The 19,488-nt window shown below is 39.6% G+C and overlaps 1 protein-coding gene across 3 annotated transcripts in view; it reads right to left on the bottom strand.

The window, feature by feature from the left end:
* Positions 1-2,894: 2,894 nt before the first annotated feature.
* SGCZ (sarcoglycan zeta) overlaps positions 2,895-19,488 on the bottom strand; it is a gene marked incomplete at both ends in the record, with an annotated part of 682,592 nt that continues 665,998 nt past the window's right edge. For all 3 annotated transcript variants that reach the window (XM_083367758.1, XM_083367760.1, XM_083367759.1), the window contains 2 exons: positions 2,895-3,092; positions 5,472-5,595. In XM_083367758.1, the coding sequence (XP_083223884.1) occupies positions 2,895-3,092; positions 5,472-5,595 (322 nt within the window). The remainder of the gene's footprint in view (positions 3,093-5,471; positions 5,596-19,488) is intronic.

Raw genomic sequence — 19,488 nt, 5'->3', positions numbered from 1 at the left:
GCTCTGACCTGCAAGAGCTGCTGCATTCAAGCTCGCACGTGAGCCCCGCTAAATAAAGCCACGCATGCGCACGAAGCTAGGCCGGCCGGCCAGCGGGTCCATCTTCGCTCGGCCAAACCTGCCAGGGCGCCTGCGGGGTGCTTGCGGTTGGCCTGAGCCTGGGCGGAGAGTTGGCCGCTTCTATTTATTTTATTCAGTTTATGTGGCCGCCCATCTCACCTGCCGGACTCATTTCGCTTTGCAAGAAAGAGCAGCTCGAGAGCGGAGCCAAGCCAACTCTGTGCAGCCCTTGGGGCTCCCTGAGCAGCTCAGTGCGAGCGCGCCCCCCCAGATGTTGCACCCAGTGCAGCCGGCCCCCCCTGCACCCCCCACGCTACGCCACTGCAAGGATGAGCTTTTATTTCCCGGGAATCAAATGTTTTTACTCTTGTTCTGTTGCACATTTTGGGAGAGCTTGACAGCATTCTCACAAAATGACTGAAGGGTACCTACACATCATTTTTTTAATGCAGTAGAATATGTACTTAGTTTTAAACAGGATGGCTCATTCTTAATGTGATAGAAAATCATGGTTTCTCATTATGTGAAAGAGAGGCATTTAATATTTGTTCCTCCCATCACCTGCCAATAATGTATCACATACCGTAGCTTGTTTAAACTATGGTAAGAATAAATTTGGATCAACAATAGTTTTAAATTCTGGTTTGTTCTTTAAGTATAAATAAAACAAAAGTGCTCCCTATTCAATTAGCTTAAAATGAGAAGAGCATTATCACAACTCATTCATACAACCGTAGATTAGTGTTCCTTGCACATGTGAGAAGTACTTGTTATTTTCAAATAGCTTCATTGAAACAGTGATTCACCCTTCCTTCCTTCCTTCCTTCCTTCCTTCCTTCCTTCCTTCCTTCCTTCCTTCCTTCCTTTCTTTCTTTCTTTCTTTCTTTCTTTCTTTCTTTCTTTCTTTCTTTCTTTCTCCATTTGAGTCTTCTATTCCTTACGTGGTAATATATATGCTTATTATATTTTTATTCCCCTGTAGTTGTATCTCCAACTGCGTCTCATTGACACTGCTTTTGGGGTTCAGCTTCTATAAAACCTTTTAACTGGTTTCATAAATTCCAATGTGTACATTCTGTAAATATACTTGAGGGGCTATACATAATATCTATCTGTTTATTACTTTTTTCTTTTAATATTTAGTGGAAATATGCTTGTAGGGAAGTTCAAAGAAGGAAAACTTCCTCTCTACCACCAAAGTTTCTCAAAGAAGTTTGGTGATCACCAATGAGTAATGTGAAATATATTATGAGAGCTGCTGGTGGAGGGATAATGACCTAAAATCGGCTAATGAATTTGGGACTACTCTGCTGCACCCATCACTCCATAGTTTCCTACATTATACCTGGACAATTTCCTGGGAGTCGTTAGAAAGATTTTTGGGATATTTAGGGATGAAGAAAGGGAAGAAGAAGTAAAGAACTTTACAACTGTGAACCACCTTAAGTTATCTTAGCCTTTACATTACACCTTAAGTTACCTTAGCCACCTTAAATTATCTTAGCCATTACAAATAGTATGATCACAGCTAAAAATGAAAACATTAACATTCCAACCATTTATCATTGCAGTTGTTCTATATAATAATTCCCAAACTTGTAATCTAATGGCTTTGTTAATATGAAATTACTGCAGTCCAATCCGTTAATTTTGTAGGAACTCTGGATTACTCTTTTGTTTGTTTCAATCAAAGGGATATTTATGCATGCATAGATTTACCTTCTTTGCTGTAATGAAATAGAAATGAGGAAAATCTCATTTAACACCAGAACATGGCTCTTGTTCCCATTATAAGTCACTATATTTTGGGCAAAGTACCTAAATTATTCTTTGTAGAAACACCCTCAGTGATCTCATCTTTTCTCTATCTCTAGACATTTATATATATTAGGGTTTGCTTGTTTGTTGAGAAACAAAATGTATTAATCGTATGTGTATATTGCTCTGTGGGCCAACAGGTCAACAGGCTCTCTTTTCTTTAATAGTGTGGCTGCATTAGATGCATTCAAATGACTGAGAGGAATACTGTTGTTAAATGTTACTTCACATGCAGAAACAAATCATTCAAAATCAGCACCGAAATAAAAAGGTCTGAATAGGTAACAATTCTGATGACTTGTAAAGTGTGTATGTAACGCATAAAACCTGTATGAAGGAGACAAATAATAACAATGCCCAAAAGGGAGGGGAAAAAAAAGATTTTCACATAAGGGAGGGATTCTGTCTCTTGCTGTTTAAAATGTGAAACTGAATTTTACTTGTTTAGTAAAGCAAGTGTTACACAATGCTTTGAAGTCTTAAAATTCTGGGATAAAAGTTTACATCCAAAAGTGAGGGGTGTATGAAAATTGTGCTTTCAGACAATAGAGTTATTTGTCATACCAATTCATCCCAACTTTAGATTCTGGGCCAATTTCTATAGTATAATATCTATCTTTATATAGTTATGTATATATGTGCAGTTTCTCATATACAGTTCTTGCTCAAAAAAATTCTAAAACAATGTGCTTCACTTCATATATAGCCAAGGCACCTGTGTATTTCTCCCTTTTGGACAAAAAGTGATACGAAGATCCAGATTCCCTGGTGAAGACAGCCATTTTATCAGGCCTTCCCTCTTCCATCTTGGAGCTCCATAAGCCAGAAGAGAAGGCTCTACCTGGCTCCTTGCTTGGGCTGGAAGAGATCCAGGAGGCTGCGTGGAGCTTCATGATCAAACAAGGGAAATCAAGCAGAACCGTGAAGCAGAGGGACAGTAACAAAAAGGCTATTCTGGTGTGAGGAGGAGGAGGAGAAGGAGAAGGAGGAAGAGAAGGAGAAGGATTCTGGTGTCTTCAGCTCCACAAGCAGATGTTGCCACTGGACTGACACGTGGAACCTGCTCCTGCAGGGGAAAGGTAGAGTTTGCCATTGGGACAAACACAGATTTCATAGATAGTCTGTCTTGTTGCCGATGAACTTGGTGAGGAAGATGAGGGAAAAGACCCCAGCGGTAGATTCCCTAGTCGGATTGAATCTGCATTTAAAAATATCTAGGGGGGAAAAAAAGGAAGAAAATGAGTTATTTTTACTGCAGGACTTGATTGGATTATTGGACTCTCTAAAATAGACCTCCAAAATAGAGAAGATGCCCTTCTCTGTATTTCAGAATGAAATTCAGTTGTTACAAAATAGCAGTATCAGGCTCTTTCCTGGTTAACTGGACTTCATGGCAACCCCAGCTCTCCTTATTTTTAATACCATGCAAGGTTTTCATCTGTTGTTGAAATGTTGAAATAGAGCAGAAGGTTGAAGTAGTGCATAAGGACATAAGAGTTTGAGCTCTGAAAAATGAAAAGCATACAGCACTATACTCTTTGGTGATACTGATTTAATTGTAGCCATTCGTCAGTTCCACTTAGGGAAGAGATTATGCATATTCCCCTTACTAATGTAGCAATTATATTCCTTCATTAATGTCCATCAGCATAATGAAGTTTGAAAAGTGCACTGTAAGTGAGAAGGCAAAATTTAATTCCCACAACTCTGCAACTGGTTCCCTTTCTTCATCTTCATTTAATAATCTCCCAGTGTCACGGTTCCGACAAATGCAGTACTTTTTGATATCACCTAGGAAAAGAACATTCAGGAAAGGATAGCAATTTATGAGCTACTGGTACGGATTTAGATTGTTGGACAATGAAACTTTCAAAGGTGAATTTCCATTCATTAGCTGAGGACCTTTGGTAGGTAGGAAGAGATTAGTTGAGTAATTAATGATGGTGAGAAGATGAAAACATACCTGCTCCATCTTCCCTTAAAACTATCGGCATTGTGGTGAAAGCTAGAACAGTTATACTGAGCAGCTAATTATTATACTGGTAATAATGTGCAATTCAACTTCTATTTGATTCTTATGATTATGCTAATATTATAGAGGAATTAAAATGTGAAAGTAGACAAAAACTTTGTGGGAGAACCAACAAAGATTGTATAAGTAGTATGAGGCTTAGAATATGGAATAGGAATAGATGATGATTATCTTGATAGTTGAAGAATTATAATTTATATACTATTTGCCAGTATCTTCAGTTAGAACATTTATTGTCTATCAAGACATATCATACATATCAATGTAACAGCAGCCAAAATCCTTCAGAATCCCACTTACTCCTGAAGGATTTAACATATTCTTTACAAAATAATTCTAGAAACAGCTGCTAGAATACACTAATTAAATGTTCAAGAACACAGAGACATGTGGAGTAAGGATTTGGAGTGGTTTTTTAAATATTTATAACTAATATATCTAATATATCTCTTCCATTCATCTTAAGCCATGAAAATAAATTGGATAACTATGGGCCAGATCCTTTTTCTCACCTACATCACGGTGTTGCAATGAGTTCATGGAGGAGAAACACAACATAAAATGCTCAAGGAACTTAATACATAACCTCTGCACACAATCTTGTGGTTATAGTAAAGCTGGTGCAAGTCCAGAAGAGGTTAAAATATTGGATTTTGTTGGAAGCATTGTAACAAAGTGGCCTTCATGAGAGGATGGCAATGAAGCAAAAATGTAGATGCCATTTTTTTTTCCATTTTATTCACCTAAGCCATTTCCTTGAAAAGGAACATTGCTGCCTGAGCAGGAGCCTTGGTTGCATGCCACACTGCTACAGTGCAGCTGGATTTCAGAATGTCAGTAGGAGAAATATGAAGAGCAGTTGTTTAGATCCCAAAGATGCATTAGGAGAAAAGATCCTGCAGCTGACACCATGGGAAAAGTTATGTTTGTCAGTGTACAAGTGTTCTCTGTGCAAGGTGGCCAAATAATAGAGGAAAGGAAGTGGTAAAGGCCTTGGCAGCCAGAAAGGATTCTGGAGTCTGAGTGGGGTAAGGTGAAATCAGAACAGAACAGAAAGGATCATGTCAAAGTAAGGATGTCTAGTAGTGTGCACTTCAATCATATCATTTTACAGAGGTTTTCAGTAAACCAAGGAGTCTCCCAGAAAGGAATGTGGAGCAATCATGTGTGCCTTTTAATTCCAGTAATGCATTAAGTTCTTAATAAAAATCCCTCCAGTGTCCATCTGGTATCCATCTGGACCCATGGAAAAGAACATCTTAAAGGGATTGTCTTTCCTCCAAAGACAATAAGCAGTAACAAATATTTGGAGCAAGAACTGATGTGACCATAAATCTAATGTCCTCCAGAATCAAATCAAACATCAGCTGCTCTGGGGTGAAGATGCTATCAAGCGCACTGATTTTTTTATACACATTTAATTAAATGAGATGGACTTTATTGCAAGAAAGAGAGAAATAAAATTAATTTAAGGCTCCAAATCGAAGCAACATATAAGACTAGTGCAAGTAAACATGCATAGGATTTCACTAGATAAATATGGTTCTCTAATAAAGCTTACCTCCCCTTCTGTGGATTGCAAATGTAGCTCTTTTCTACAAGTGGCTTTCAAGTCCCCTGCGGCTGCACTCACTTGTATTCCCTTTGGAGCTTCCATTATCAAAGATCTTGTAGGTGATTCAAGCCTAGAAAATGGGTGGGTGGGGTGGGGGGGTGGTTATGTAAATGAGGAAAGCGAGGGAATTTATTAAACAAAACCCAATAAAAGATCACATGTCCTATGTATTGCCCATCAGCTAGGCATTTTTTTCTACAACACAATAGAAATAAAATATCCACTGTGTTCTGGAAAATACCAACAACATTCCTAATTGCATTGAAAGTTCTTTTGAATATCATTTGTACAGTACAATATTTTTTAAAAAATATGGTCTATTTTATTTCAAGTCAGTTATTTTGAATGGTCTATCACAGTGATGGCGAAACTTTTAGAGACCGAGTGCCTAAACTGAAACCCAAAACCCACTTATGTATTGTCGGGTGCCAGGTAGGCATGGCCCATTGGGTGGGTGTGGCTCATTGGGTGGGTGTGGCCCATTGGGTGGGTGTGGCTATGGTGGTAATGGCAGACTGGGTGGGACTAAAAAGTTCAATCAATCAATTCCAACTTTGCGAGATCTTTTTTTTTCCTTGAGAAGTTGAAATTGATTGATTGATTGAACCTTTTTTTTTTTGCACACGGCGGTGGAGGCCTAAAGCAAAAAGGTTTTATAAAACCCAGCAGAAGGCCTGGGATTGGGGCGATGGCATGCGTGCCCACAGAGAAGGCTCTGCGTGCCACCTGTGGCATGCGTGCCATAGGTTTGCCACCATGGGTCTATCAGGATACAATATTTAACTATGACTAATAATTATATATATATATATATATATATATATATATATATATATATATATATATATATATACACACACACACACACACACACACACACATAATTTATATAAAAGTTGAATGTGTTTTACAATCATGTGTAGGTGACACCTGTTGTTTGTGCATTAACAGCTGATATATAATTACTATCATAGTAAAAGAGGAGCTTATGAAAGTCCTGACATGACTTTGGGTACTATTAGAAATGTATTTGCTTCCTCCAATGAGCCAACAGGCATGCCAGAAACCTCAGTACAAAATCTGTCCTATAGATATCAGTCTTTGGGGTTGTCATGTTTATTTTCAAGAAATAAATAATGCAAAAATTATTAATAAGCATGTATAGCCTGATATTGCCTGATTTAAAGATTTCTTATCCAAATGTTTCAACATCATTTTTTTCAGGGTTCTTTATCAAAATCTGTTATGGACTTACTTCTCTATTTGCATAAATGTTGCCATTCTTTTACAATAATTAATGATTGGATTTCTTTCAAATAATTTGTGTTTTGCTGTTATGCTCAACTTTCTAATTGGTCTGCCATCTCAATGGTTGATGGGGGAGTGACTACAGGAGTGGGATAAGTGACAAAGCATGTGTTGCAATGCTGCAATGTAAACTATGCTCATAATATATTGTGGGTGATTGTGCAATACAAGTGGGAAAGAGTGGAATTTATAATTTGTCATTAGCACATTTATTATATTGATACCATCAGGTCTAGTTGGAAAGATGAATATTTGTAAACTTGCTTCCTTACTTATATAATACATGGAGTACTTTAAAACAGCAAATATTAAACCAAAGCTGAAATATATAATTAAAAATAATATGTCATTTATGGATTTCCCCTTGGTTTATTTAACTATGTTCCAAGTTAGTTTTAAAACAAATAACTTTTTAAAGCTCTGTGTTAAACAGCTTGTCTTATATGAATATTTATCAATAAAATTTGGTAACATTTACCCTTTATTTTATCTGGTTCCTTTGAAGAACAGTGATTTATGTAATGACTACGCCATCTCATTAGGGAAAGAATGTGATAAGAAAAATCTATTTTTAACAGATATTATTTAAGAACCACTTACCTTTCAAAAGAAAATTTCTAGACATCATAATTTTATTTCACTTCTACAAATTCCACTTTTTATTTCTTTTCCTCAGGTAAATGCTGGTATGTTATTGTATCATGAAATGGACCATATTTTTGTGCACTTTTCTGATCCTCATGAAATTTAAAATAAATGTAGTTTAAAATATAATTACTTTTGTCTATATAGGTAAGGAAGACAAATTTACTTATAAAAGTAAAGGGTTTTTATTTTGAATTCAGTTATTAATGCTAAGTTGGAAACATTAGGCTAGATGATGGATATCATCCAGCCACTGTTTTGGGCATTTAAATTCCATTGTTTATAGCCAGATTTTTAAGAAGGTGCTTGATTTTCTACTGAAATCAATGGGGACTTGAAAGCACTAAAATTTGATTGATCTATGCTTGGTATAGATCACAGACTCTAATCTTGTGGAGAAGATAATTTTAATTAAGCAGTAATAACATTAGTCCTGTTATTGTTACCTTTCCTGCAACCCTGAGGTAACAAACAGTTATAAACTGTCCCAAAAGGGATCAAGTATTTAAGATCAGGTGAATAGTTGCACCTTTAAACAAAGCTGCTGAGTTATTTGCTGTGTTGTATTGAACTTGGTTTTGGAGGCCAGATACAAAAATATGTCAGGGAACATGTGCAGAAGAGCAAATCACATTATCTTAAAATCCAAGCTAATGCATATGACTTCTGTAGCAGTTCTGCCTGAAGAATCTGGAGGTGAGCAAATGAGACTCCTACAAATTAACAGACACACCTGTTAAAGAAGTTGAGTGAAACAGTCAAAAGAAAAATCAGGAACATTGCAGCCCAATCATCTTTTCATTTGCAATTATTTCTGTACTGCAGGTCAAGCTGAAACATTAATCAACAACGCTCCAGTTTTGAAGACACAGTTACACTTTACTGTTGGTTGAAGAGCTTTGTTGGGAGAAAATGCATTACAGTAGTAGTACCTTGTTAAATCTTCAGGTCAGAGGCTTAGTTTAATTTGGATGTGCAGTTACAAAAAACAAAATCTGCCTTGTATGTCAGGAGAGGGTACAGCAAAATCAGCCTCCTAACAGGATCCTTCTCAGAGAACCTCCCAGACTAAATCAGAGATAACAATCCATGCCAAGCACTCATGCACCTATGATTTGAATGAAGGTTGACACAGGTGTTTGTGGTTAAATGTTTTAGGGAAAGCTTAAAACTATTTAAAAAGGGTTACTGAGTCAAGATAAAAATATAGAGATATCCTTGAGTCAAACTCAGCTCCTAGTTACTCTATAGTAGGTCGATAATGTCGAACTAACTCCCCATGGAAATCAGATTAGAGTGTATAAGAAGTTGGAGGTTCAAAAACTCAGCAAATTTCAAAACTAACATTAAAAACTGCTATTCTGTTTCTTTAATGATTTAATCTGTCATTTCTAAACTAATTGGATTGAAAAGCTCCATAAAATTTTATAGGTGACATTGTAATGTTGATCAAATAAAGGCAATTCCTGATGTCTACTCTTATACCAGGGTTTTGTTTTGTAATTCTATATATGCACTGATAAAATTTGATAAATTCTGATATGCCTCTGATGCTCTCTGATATGATAGTTGTTGCAATTTTCATAGATGAACTCTACCCTCCTCCCCAAATTCTGGAATGTCTTTTAATAAGGTATGGCATAACCAATTTCAGGATTGGCAAATTAATATATTGTTTTATTTTCCCCCAAATAAATGGAAGGATAACTGTAAGGATGCAAAATATCTTGATATATTAAATTTAAAAGAATCTATTAATCTTTCAATTAATTAGAACATGAACAAAAATAGGAACAATTCATTCACATATCTACAGAAGGGTGCTGGTAGTGTCAATGCTTCAGGGAAAATTTAAGTCCTTCTCAATCATAGTTCCCTTGGCAAAAACATATGAGCCAAATTTAGCTTCAAAAGCAACCTCAACTCTTTTCTGAAACCAAAACTGGGAGTCTTTTACATTCATTAAGTTTCATTAAGTTGGAGCGACACTTTGACTTGCAAAATACCAGATGATAGTGGGTTGATTTCTTTTTTACGTTCATAGGCATTGAAAGCCAACAGAAAGAAATGTCACTCATATTTATATTTTTAGTATAAATAGTATAGAAAATGGTCCTGGCATTTTGTCCAAAGCAAGCAGCTGAGCAATATAAAGGGCTATTTTGAATCCTGAGAGCCTGTCCAAACAAAGCTGAAAAAGCAGGACAAATCTCTAATTTTGGCTCTTTGTTTTAGCTATGTAAGGAAAGATAAATCATGAATAATAAGAAAGAGAATCAAGATTGTCTAATAATTTATAACTGGACCTTGAAAGGGAATTCAAACCAGGTATAGCCTTGATTCTGCTGGGAAATTTAAAAAGCTAGAACAGGAATGGAAAATGTCCAACCAATGAAGGAGCTTGTTTCAAGGCATGAAAACCTGTCTCGGATGAGGGATATATTTTTCCTGCATTGAATTGCAATCAGATTAATTGATGTCAGAGTCTTTTCAAAATGTACTTGCTGATCAGACACCATTTTGGGTGCTCATGACTAGGAAGAGGAAATTTAATCCCTTCTACCCATGATTTCCTCACAAGGAAATATAATCTGCTTGTCTTTCACCAAAATATTTATATGACCCTGGTAGGGCTGGTGAAAGTTTTATAGAGCTTTATTGTTGCATGTAAGAGCAGAGGGAGGAAGCCTTGTTGAATAAGTTGTATGTTCTCTACAAGAGTTCTACATGGCAGGCGAATATATGAAAATAAATGTGTGGGATGTGCATAGGTCCATAGGATATACCTTTGTGGTAATGAACAGATCCAAAGAAATTACAGCCTGTGTCTGCATGCCGGCAGTGAGGAGGCTCTGCCCATTTTGGACATGACTTCAGTGTCTAATTCTGCCCTCAAGCCAGAATGGATTCTCCATTTCTATATTAGATTAACATGAATGTTAAGAAAAAAATGGGGAGCATTTTTCTCTGGTTGAAGGATGGACATATCCCTGGAGAGTTGAACTTGGCATAATATCTCAGGTAAGGTCTTCTCATTTAGGACTATTATCTCTTTCTCCTCCTTTTTCAAATTCCTGTCTGCCTGCCTTCTAAGCTTACTAGGAAACAGATATACTGACGGAAATCTGGGAACTATAAAAATATAACAATAAAACTGACTGTTGAGTGTGAAAGATTCTACTGATCTTTCTCTTACAGAAATCTAACCAAGGAGAAAAAAGTTTGCTTGATTTTCTTATTGCTTCAGTTCTTGCAGCTATTTTTTCTTTCTTTCCTGGGATCTGGAGCCAGGAAATGCAACCAATGGTAGAACTTGCAGGTAACAAATAAGACCTCAAGAAAGGGTCAAGAACATCTTTCTTGACTGCTTTGCCTTTCAGACTATGGTCTCTCACTACCCTCATGTCGCATTTTCTGGCTCTCAGAAATACAAAAGCTATTTGCCATCCCAGCCTCCAGCCCAAGTTATTTTGGCATCAAATATATAGCTACTGAACATATTTTTCTCACCTTATTACGTGAGAAATAAAATGTAACAGTCACCTTATTATCAATCTTAAATCTCTCATCAACTGAGACATCTGAAAGCTAAACTTTAATTAAATAGAGCATGCTATTACTTTTGGTGTAACTGTTCATTTTAGTCTAGTAGGAGCCACAGAAAAGTAATGAACTCCAGTATTTGATGTTAACAGGTCTAGATAGGCAGTGAAATAAAGGGAGGGGGCAAGCAATGATGCCTGAATTCTCCAAGTAGGGATGGAATTTCAAGATAAAATAGCATTTCAAAAACTTTGTAACTGTGACTGAGATATTGGAAGAACCTGCAACAGCTGCCATCCCCAAGGCTAACTACATTTTGGCAACTACGTCTTTCGACAAATTTACTCTAAACTTGCTTCTCAGCTTTCAAAATTAAGGATGTAACTCTTCTATCAGTAACTGATTCTATAGATAATTCCTCTGGAGTTTCTCCTGATCTTTAGCTATCCAGGATGAAACAAAAAGAGACATAAGCCCTTTATCAACTACAAGCAACATTCAGCAAAGGTAGAACAACTTTCAGTGATCAAAGTTGATTTTTAATCATTTTAGCTAATTTGGAGCAATTGGCATTTGGGTGGTTTAACTATCTGATTTTGCCCTCTATGAGGTCGTCTTAACTTCTCCATGAATCCTAAAACAGGATTATGGCCCAGCCATGTAGTAAATCATATTTCTTTTCTAACACATTAAAATTACAAATTCTTGATAAGTTCATGTTAACTTAAAACCCAAACATGTACTATGTAAATTATTTTGTTGACTCTTTTCATCGTTTTGCTCCCTCCTCCCAGCATGAGATGTTTTTAATGTGGTGCGGGGTGGGTGGGTTGGGTGAGAGAATCAAACTTGGCCATTTTGAGTCTAACTTTGAAAAAGTAACTTGCTATAGTAATATTCCTTCTTATTTTTTCTTCTTTTGAAGAAAAAATATTAATAGATCCATACATGTACAACTTTACTACTATTACTACCACTTCTACTACTGCTTTTTTATTATTGCTATTGCTCACTATTGTAGTTTTTGAGACAGATGAGAATGAAACTTCCTACTACTTTGCAATGCCTGATCATTTTTTTAAAATCTCATTATGCTGAGTGTTGGCTTTCAGCATTAGTTTATAGTTAATGGTGCAATAGCCTTGACAATGACAGGGGAAAAAATGCTATTAAATTTGATCCTTGAGTTCTCCCAAAGGCACAGAACAACAGCAAAGCAATTTACCTTTCTTATTAGGAAGGTGATTGATAGCACAGATTTTCACACATAGCTACAAATGCCTTAGAAGATATTGAATCTTAATGAGCACCTTCTGTATATTCAACATATTGTCCTTTAATAAGCAACTTAAAAGGGAATATTGAATAACTGTTCTTAAAATATTGGTTTTAATGGTACATTTTCATCATTAAAACCAGTATTTTGGAAGCTTAGAGGGTAGTCAACTAATCTGTATTTTTTTTATTTTTTGAATAAAGATGGCAATAAAAGACTTATGAAATAAGCTGTCAGTGCTCAGATTATGAATTAAACCTTTATTTTAAACAATACCATCCACACTATTACATGCCAGAGGCTCAACCAATTTTGTTAGGAAAAATTAATAGAAAAACTAATATCAATAGACAAAGAGGTTAAACTTGCATATAATATCATTGCAATTCTTTTGGTCATTTTGAGGGACTCATATTTTGTCTGTAGTTCATTATATGCTTCTGAAATAATTGCACAATAAACCTCAGCTGTGAATGCAGCATTGCACTAAATTTTATAATGATTCAAATAACATGGCATGCAAGGTTCAGTTTGGAGATTCAGTTCAATCAACATTGATTAATCACCCATTTAACACAGATTCATGAACTGAAAAGGGCTCTGGATTCAAAAGACAAATGGAATTTGTTGGTTCGGTATTAGAATCCTTCTGAATTGAAAATTTAGTAGCTTTTCTAACTGCTTCAGAGATCCTACCTGACAAACATACAATGTTATTGTTCTTTCAGTTCCTCATGAGAATGAATGGTGTGATGGGTTCTCTGACATTCACAGAGCAGTCATCAGCCAAAAGGCTTTATCATCTTATTAAACTCTATGTCTTTCAGAACTAGGTGGCCAGGCTAACATTGCTTCATTCACTTTATCAGCTCTCAACTTCTTTCATTCAGCCAGCCATGTACCTTACATTTGTTTTTCTTGTGCCAGTGGAAGGTTAATTTTCTTCTATGCTGTGCCTGCCAGCACAAGTGAGAATTCAACTCAGGACTCAAGAATATGTGACCAATCTAGAATTCACTTTGGGATTGAAGTAACTTCATATTATGGTAAGTGAATGTATGCCAAGCTTGCATTGTTCTATTGACTGTTTTTAAGGAAGTGTGGTGGTAATGGCAGCAGGAGTATGAATGCGACTTGTTCTGTGCCAAAATCTTTCTCTGTGGCCTGCCTGATTTTGTGGCAGTGTTCCTTGCCTTGTGAGTCTGTCTCTGTTGACCTTGCTAATTAACTAATATGGAGATTGCCAGAAAGCCAATACTGTTTACAATCAAGCCTGCATAAGGATAAGAGAATTTTGCCCAGGATCCTTGAAAATCAGCTAGGCCAGCCCTCCTAGTACCCCAGAAAAACAAAAACTTACTTTTTAAAGTTCGTATTTAATAGCTGAAGTAGGACATTGCATCGTTTCAGTGAACTTCACTATATGTTCTTTTGAATACATACAGTTTTAAAACATCTGGTGAAATTCTTTCAAAGTCATATTCTCTCAATGCCCTAATCACGGAATTACTACAGACACAAACAATCAAGCAGAAAATGATACCCAAATCAAAGAACTAACTAGGAGAAAACACTCCAACATTGGCAGGGCAAGCTACTATGTATAAACAGGGAAGAAACCCCATACTCACTAGCACCGATTATTACCTAGTTGGATAATGAAATGTCTGCAAGCAAAATAACCAAGCTCAGAGCACATCAAAGACTCCACCAATTCTCTCTGCACTAAATGAAGACATATGTATGTAAGTAAGAAGTATGTAAGTTTTTTTTTAAAAGAAATTGGCTAAACCATTGAAGCTGAGCTTTGCAAGGTTATTGTCTTCTTAAGGAGACAAAATCCCAGTTTTGAGCATTTTGCATTGTATTTGTTATAGCCTTTGCACAAATCTTATTCCTATCTTGAATCAGATCAAATTCAGTTCCCTTCTGGAATGCCCTGCCCAATCAATTCAAGTATTTTGGGGGTATTTGAATACTGCCAATTCAAATCTAATCAGAATTGGTTCCATTTCTGTAATGCATTGGCCATTTTTCTGTGTATAATCACTTGTTTAATGTCTGGCCTACTTTTGTCTGTGTTATGTAATGGTTGCTGTACTGAGCCAGATGTGCTGTCTCCAAGCTGATAATGAGGTTTGGGGTGGGAAACTGCTACTTTAAACCTATTGGTCGCCGCCTAGAGGACAATTGTATAAATAGCTGCACAGCAGCTATTAGCTTGCTTCTGTTCTGAGTTAAATAAACTTGTTTGCTGTTTCAACTCCTCATCTCACTTAATGCCTAAGAACCAAAGATCTAACATTGGCGATGAAGGTGGGATGTGCAGCTTCATTGTAAGAGTCTGAAGTCACTAGGGGATGAGGCCAGCACAGAGCCTTGTAAGAACTTCATTCCCCCCCTCGGTCTGCCAAGCAAGCCATGCTGGAGACCACCCTACCCTAAGGATCCATCCTAGGGCTTACACAGAAGCCAGGAGCACAAGGTGATGCAAGCAACAAGAAACGCAAGCAACTCACCATGGTGAAAATGGGAAAACTCGAAGAGTTCGATGTCACACACCCAGAGAGATGGGCATCCTACATTTCCCATGTTGAGAATTACCTCTGCACCAACCAGGTCGGTGAAGATGGGCTGAAGGCCGCGACCCTTCTGTGTGTGGCCCAGCCACCTTCAACATTGCCGAGAACCTGGTCGCGCTGATGCCACTCAAGTCCTTAACCTACACAGACTTGAAGAAGCTTCAAGACCACTTTGAGCCTAAATTATCCATCATAGTGGATAATGGTGAGGGTCCAGAATATTTGAGGGAACACCTGCTACCAGCATCAAGTTCCCTTCATCCAGTGCGCTCCCACAGGGAGGGTCTCCTCAGGGTGCCGCCGGTTAAAGACTGCCGGCGGGTAACACCCAGGGATAGGGCCTTCTCAGTGGGTGTGCCTGCCCTGTGGAACCAGCTGCCTGCGGAGCTTAGGACTGCCCCCAACCTCCGTTCATTCCGCTGGGACCTGAAGACCTGGCTCTTCGAGCTCTCTGGCCCAGGCTGAGAATTTTTTAATTTTAATTTTAACTGGGTTTTAATTTTCTCAGGGTTCTATTTAATCTTTTAAAATTTGTTTTAACGTTTGTATTGACTTTCTTTTAAATGCCCTGTAAACCGTCCTGAGTCCTTCGGAAAAGGGCGGTATATAAATCTAAATAAATAAATAAATAAATAAATAAATAAATAAATAGTGTGGAGGCATGCTTTTGAGCAGCAGGAGCAACAGCCCAGCAAGACTGCCACCCAATTCATCACCACTCTTTGTCAAGTGTCCTGACTCTGCAATTTCATGGATTTGGAGGAGAGACTAAGAGACCGCTTAGTCTGTGGACTCCGGAACTAAGAACTCCAACAAAAACTGTTTGCCAAGGAGATTCTCTCGCTACAAGAAGCCTTGAAGAAGGTCATGGCAGACGAAGCTGCCGGAGCGGCCGTTAAAGTGCTGCAGCCCTCCAAAAGCACTTCAAACACCGAAGCTGTCCACCATGTGGACACCGAATGGATGGAAGACACCAACTCTGACCACAAGGTTGACAAGCTACAGAGGAACCAGGAGAAGGGACTCTGGACAGCTGACAAGGCAGTTCCGTTCCTTAGATGTATGGGCTGAGGAGGCCACCATCAACGCACAGAATGCTGTTTCTGAACAGCAAAGTGCTGGGGGTGTGGCAAACCAGGCCACATTGCTGCCATCTGCCGAGGTCACCAGAAAGACCGTCAGCTGGAAGATACATTCAGGAGAGGTAACGGGACCCTGGGGAACACTGAGTAGGGTTCTGCTCCAGCCAGAGGAGTGTGTTCTGCACTGGTGCCCACTGCCCACTTAAACAGAAGCTTTGACTTCAGGTCAAGCTTCAGGGAGTTCCATGCAAAATGGAACTGGATACAGGCACAGCCATGTCCATCATCTCCATAGGAACCTTCTGGCACATATGCAACTTCTCCATAGGAACCTTCTGGCACATATGCAACTGCAGCAACAGATGGGTCAAACTTTGGCCATCTAATATTCTGCTCACAGACTTCCAAAACTCCTGCGTGGTGGTCAAGGGTGAAGCCACACTTTTGATGAATTTCAAGGGGTTTGCAGGCCCACTAGATGTTGTCGTGGTGGAAGGCCAATGCATGTGCCTCATAGGGCTTGATTGGTTTGATGGATTGGGCATCCAAGTAACTGGCATTCACCGATCACAGGCGGCAACTTGTCTTCAGTCTGCCAAGAGTTTTCAGTTCAAGCCTAGGGGAGTACAAGGGTCCTCGGATAGCCTTCAAGCTTGATCCCCTGGTAATGCCAATATGGGTCAAGCCTCAAGTGCCTTTCACTTTAAAATCCAAAATCGATGCAGAGCTGGACAAGCTGGTCAGTCAGGGGGTTTTGCAGCCCAGTGGGGTGACAGTGGGGTGTGGGAGGCCCCCATAGTAACATCACTTAAGGCCAATGGAGAACTACACATATGTGCTGACTATAAGTGCACCATTAACCGGGCACTTCAATAGCACACGTACCCAATGCCAGTTGTCAGCCATATTTTAGCATCATTGCAAGGTGGCCGCGTATTTACCAAATTAGACGGTGCAGGCCTACCAGCAGCTGCTGGTGGATGAAGCCACGGCAGCCACCCAAACCATTGTCACCCATTGGGGGGGCTTTCAAGGTCAAGCGCCTATGGCTTGGGGTGAGTGTAGCTGCAGGGATTTTCCAGGGAGACATAGAGCGCATGCTAAAGGGCATTCTGGTGGTCTGCCCCTACTTTGATGATGTACTCATTGCCAGGGAGTCTACAGAAGTCCTGGCTGAATGGCTTAGAGCTGTCCTTCAGCAGTTCCATGCAGCAGGACTTAAATTAAAAAAAGAAAAGTGCAAGATTGGGGTACAGTCAACTGAATTCCTAGGGTTCTGCATCAATGCCAATGGCATTCATCCTGCAGATTCAAAGCTGAAAGAGATTCAGCAGGCCCCAAGGCCTAGGTGCAAGAGTGAGCTTCAAGCTTTCTTGGACCTTTTTAATTTTTATCATGCATTCCTTCCACAAAAATGCTCAGTGGCAGTGGACCAATGTCCACAAAAGCAGTTTCCAGGCAGTCAAATCACTGCTGTCCTCGAATTCGGTGCTCACTCATTTTAATGAAAAGCTGCCAGTTTGCATCACCTGTGATGCATCCCCATATGGGGTTGGGGCTGTGTTGAGCCATTTGTCAGCTGATGGGAAACAGTCTCCCATTGCTTATTATTTGAGGACCCTGTCATCTGCAGAGTGCAATTATGGGCAGATTGACAAGGAGGCCTTGGCCATTGTGGCTGGGGTTAAAAAGTTCCGTGACTATTTGTATGGCTGCCATTTCATGGTCTTTACAGACCACAAGCTACTTCTAGGGTTGTTCACTATGAACAGTCAGACACCTCAGATTCTGTCTCCTAGAATGCTGATGTGGTCTATATTCTTTTCAGCCTACAGCTACACGCTGATTCACAAACAGGACAAAGAAATGGGCCATGCAGATGTCCTTAGCAGATTGCCCTGCCACATGTGGAGCCAGATTGGTTCTGGCTGCACGCATCCTAGCCATACAGGATTTGCCAGAGTCTTCTCTCCATGCTGCAGACATAGCTGCTGAAACAGTAGCTGACAGAACACTTAGCTGCATGCTTACTTGGGTTCACACAGGACAGGTGAACTAATGTCCAGGGCCAGAATTTCAAAGTTTCTTCATGAGAAAATATGAGCTTTCAGCTCATAAAGGGTGTATTCTTTGGGGAAGTAGAGTCAAAATTCCCAGCTCATTAAGGCTCAGAGTTCTTGAGTCTCTGCATGAAGGCCATCTGGGAATAGTCTGGATCAGGGGTCAGCAAGCTGAAACAGTGAAAGAGCCACTCGGAACCGGTTCCCTCACAAAATGAAAAACCGGGAGCCGCAAAAAATATGTGCGCATGCGCATTCATGCAAGCATGCGCAGAACAGGGTTTGACTGAAGAGTGGAGCCAAGGCAAGATATGCACCTACCCTGCATATTTGAATTGATTGGCTGAACTTTTTTAGTCCCACTTTTTTTTTTTTGGACTGCACATGGCAGAGGACTGGGAGCCGCAGGAGACGGCTGAAAGAGCCGCATGCGGCTCCGGAGCCGCGGGTTGCAGACCTGTGGTCTGGATGAAGGCAATGGCAAGAAGCTACCTTTGGTGGCCAGGGCTAGATAAAGCTATCAATGCCCAAGTACATGGTTGCTACATGTGTCAACAATCCAGGCCGGAGATGCCTCAGGCCCCTGTCCACTGATGGTAGGACACTCACACACTGTGGTCAAGAATCCACATTGACTTTGCCGGGCCCTTTCAGGGACAGCTGTTTTTAATAGTGGTTGACAGCCACTCTAAATGATTAGAGGTTGTACCAATTTCCACTATGACTACTGCTAGGACCATCCAGGTGCTGTGCAGAATATTTGCAACACATGGACTCCCTGACATCTTAGTCTCAGACACTGGATCTCAGTTCACTGTTTCAGAATTCCAGGCCTTTCTCAGGGCAAATCTCATAAGGCACACCACATCGGCTCCTTTTCACCCGTCATTGAACGGGCAAGTGGAATGCATGGTCCGCACAACCAAGGAATCCCTTAAAAGAATTGACACAGGGGATTGATACCACAGACTGGCTGATTTTCTACTCTGCCAGCACACAACACCCTGCACCACCACGGGAAAGAGCCCAGCAGAGCTTCATTGGGGCAGGCATTTGATCACCAAACTGGACAGGCTGCACCCCGACAGAGTCACTTCAGACAATGCATGGCCAAAGATGCCAAGAAGTTTTCAAGAGGGCGACCAGGTTTGGACCCAGAATCATGGGCAAGGGGCTTTGTGGGTGGCAGCAAAGGTTGTTAAGGTGTTAGGACCACTCTCCTATGAGGTGGTCCTGGAAGATAGGTGAGTCATTTGCTGGCACATTGATCAGCTGCGTCAGTGGCTAGCAGATCAGTCGCTAGCTCAGGACACCCAAGAGGGCAGCACACAGAATCCACATGTCAGCAAGCAGTTTGCATGCTCTGAGAGAACTCTTATGCATGGTGATGGGGAAATGGCTGTAGCAGTATCTCCTCTTGATCACAGACTGTATCTCGTGATCTGGACAGACAAACAGCACTGAGTA

The sequence above is a fragment of the Vipera ursinii genome (genome assembly GCF_947247035.1).
Source record: "Vipera ursinii genome assembly, chromosome: 7".
Classification (NCBI taxonomy): Eukaryota; Metazoa; Chordata; class Lepidosauria; order Squamata; family Viperidae; genus Vipera; species Vipera ursinii.
Note: the sequence above shows the minus strand (reverse complement) of the source record. Positions and strands in the feature narration are given on the sequence as shown.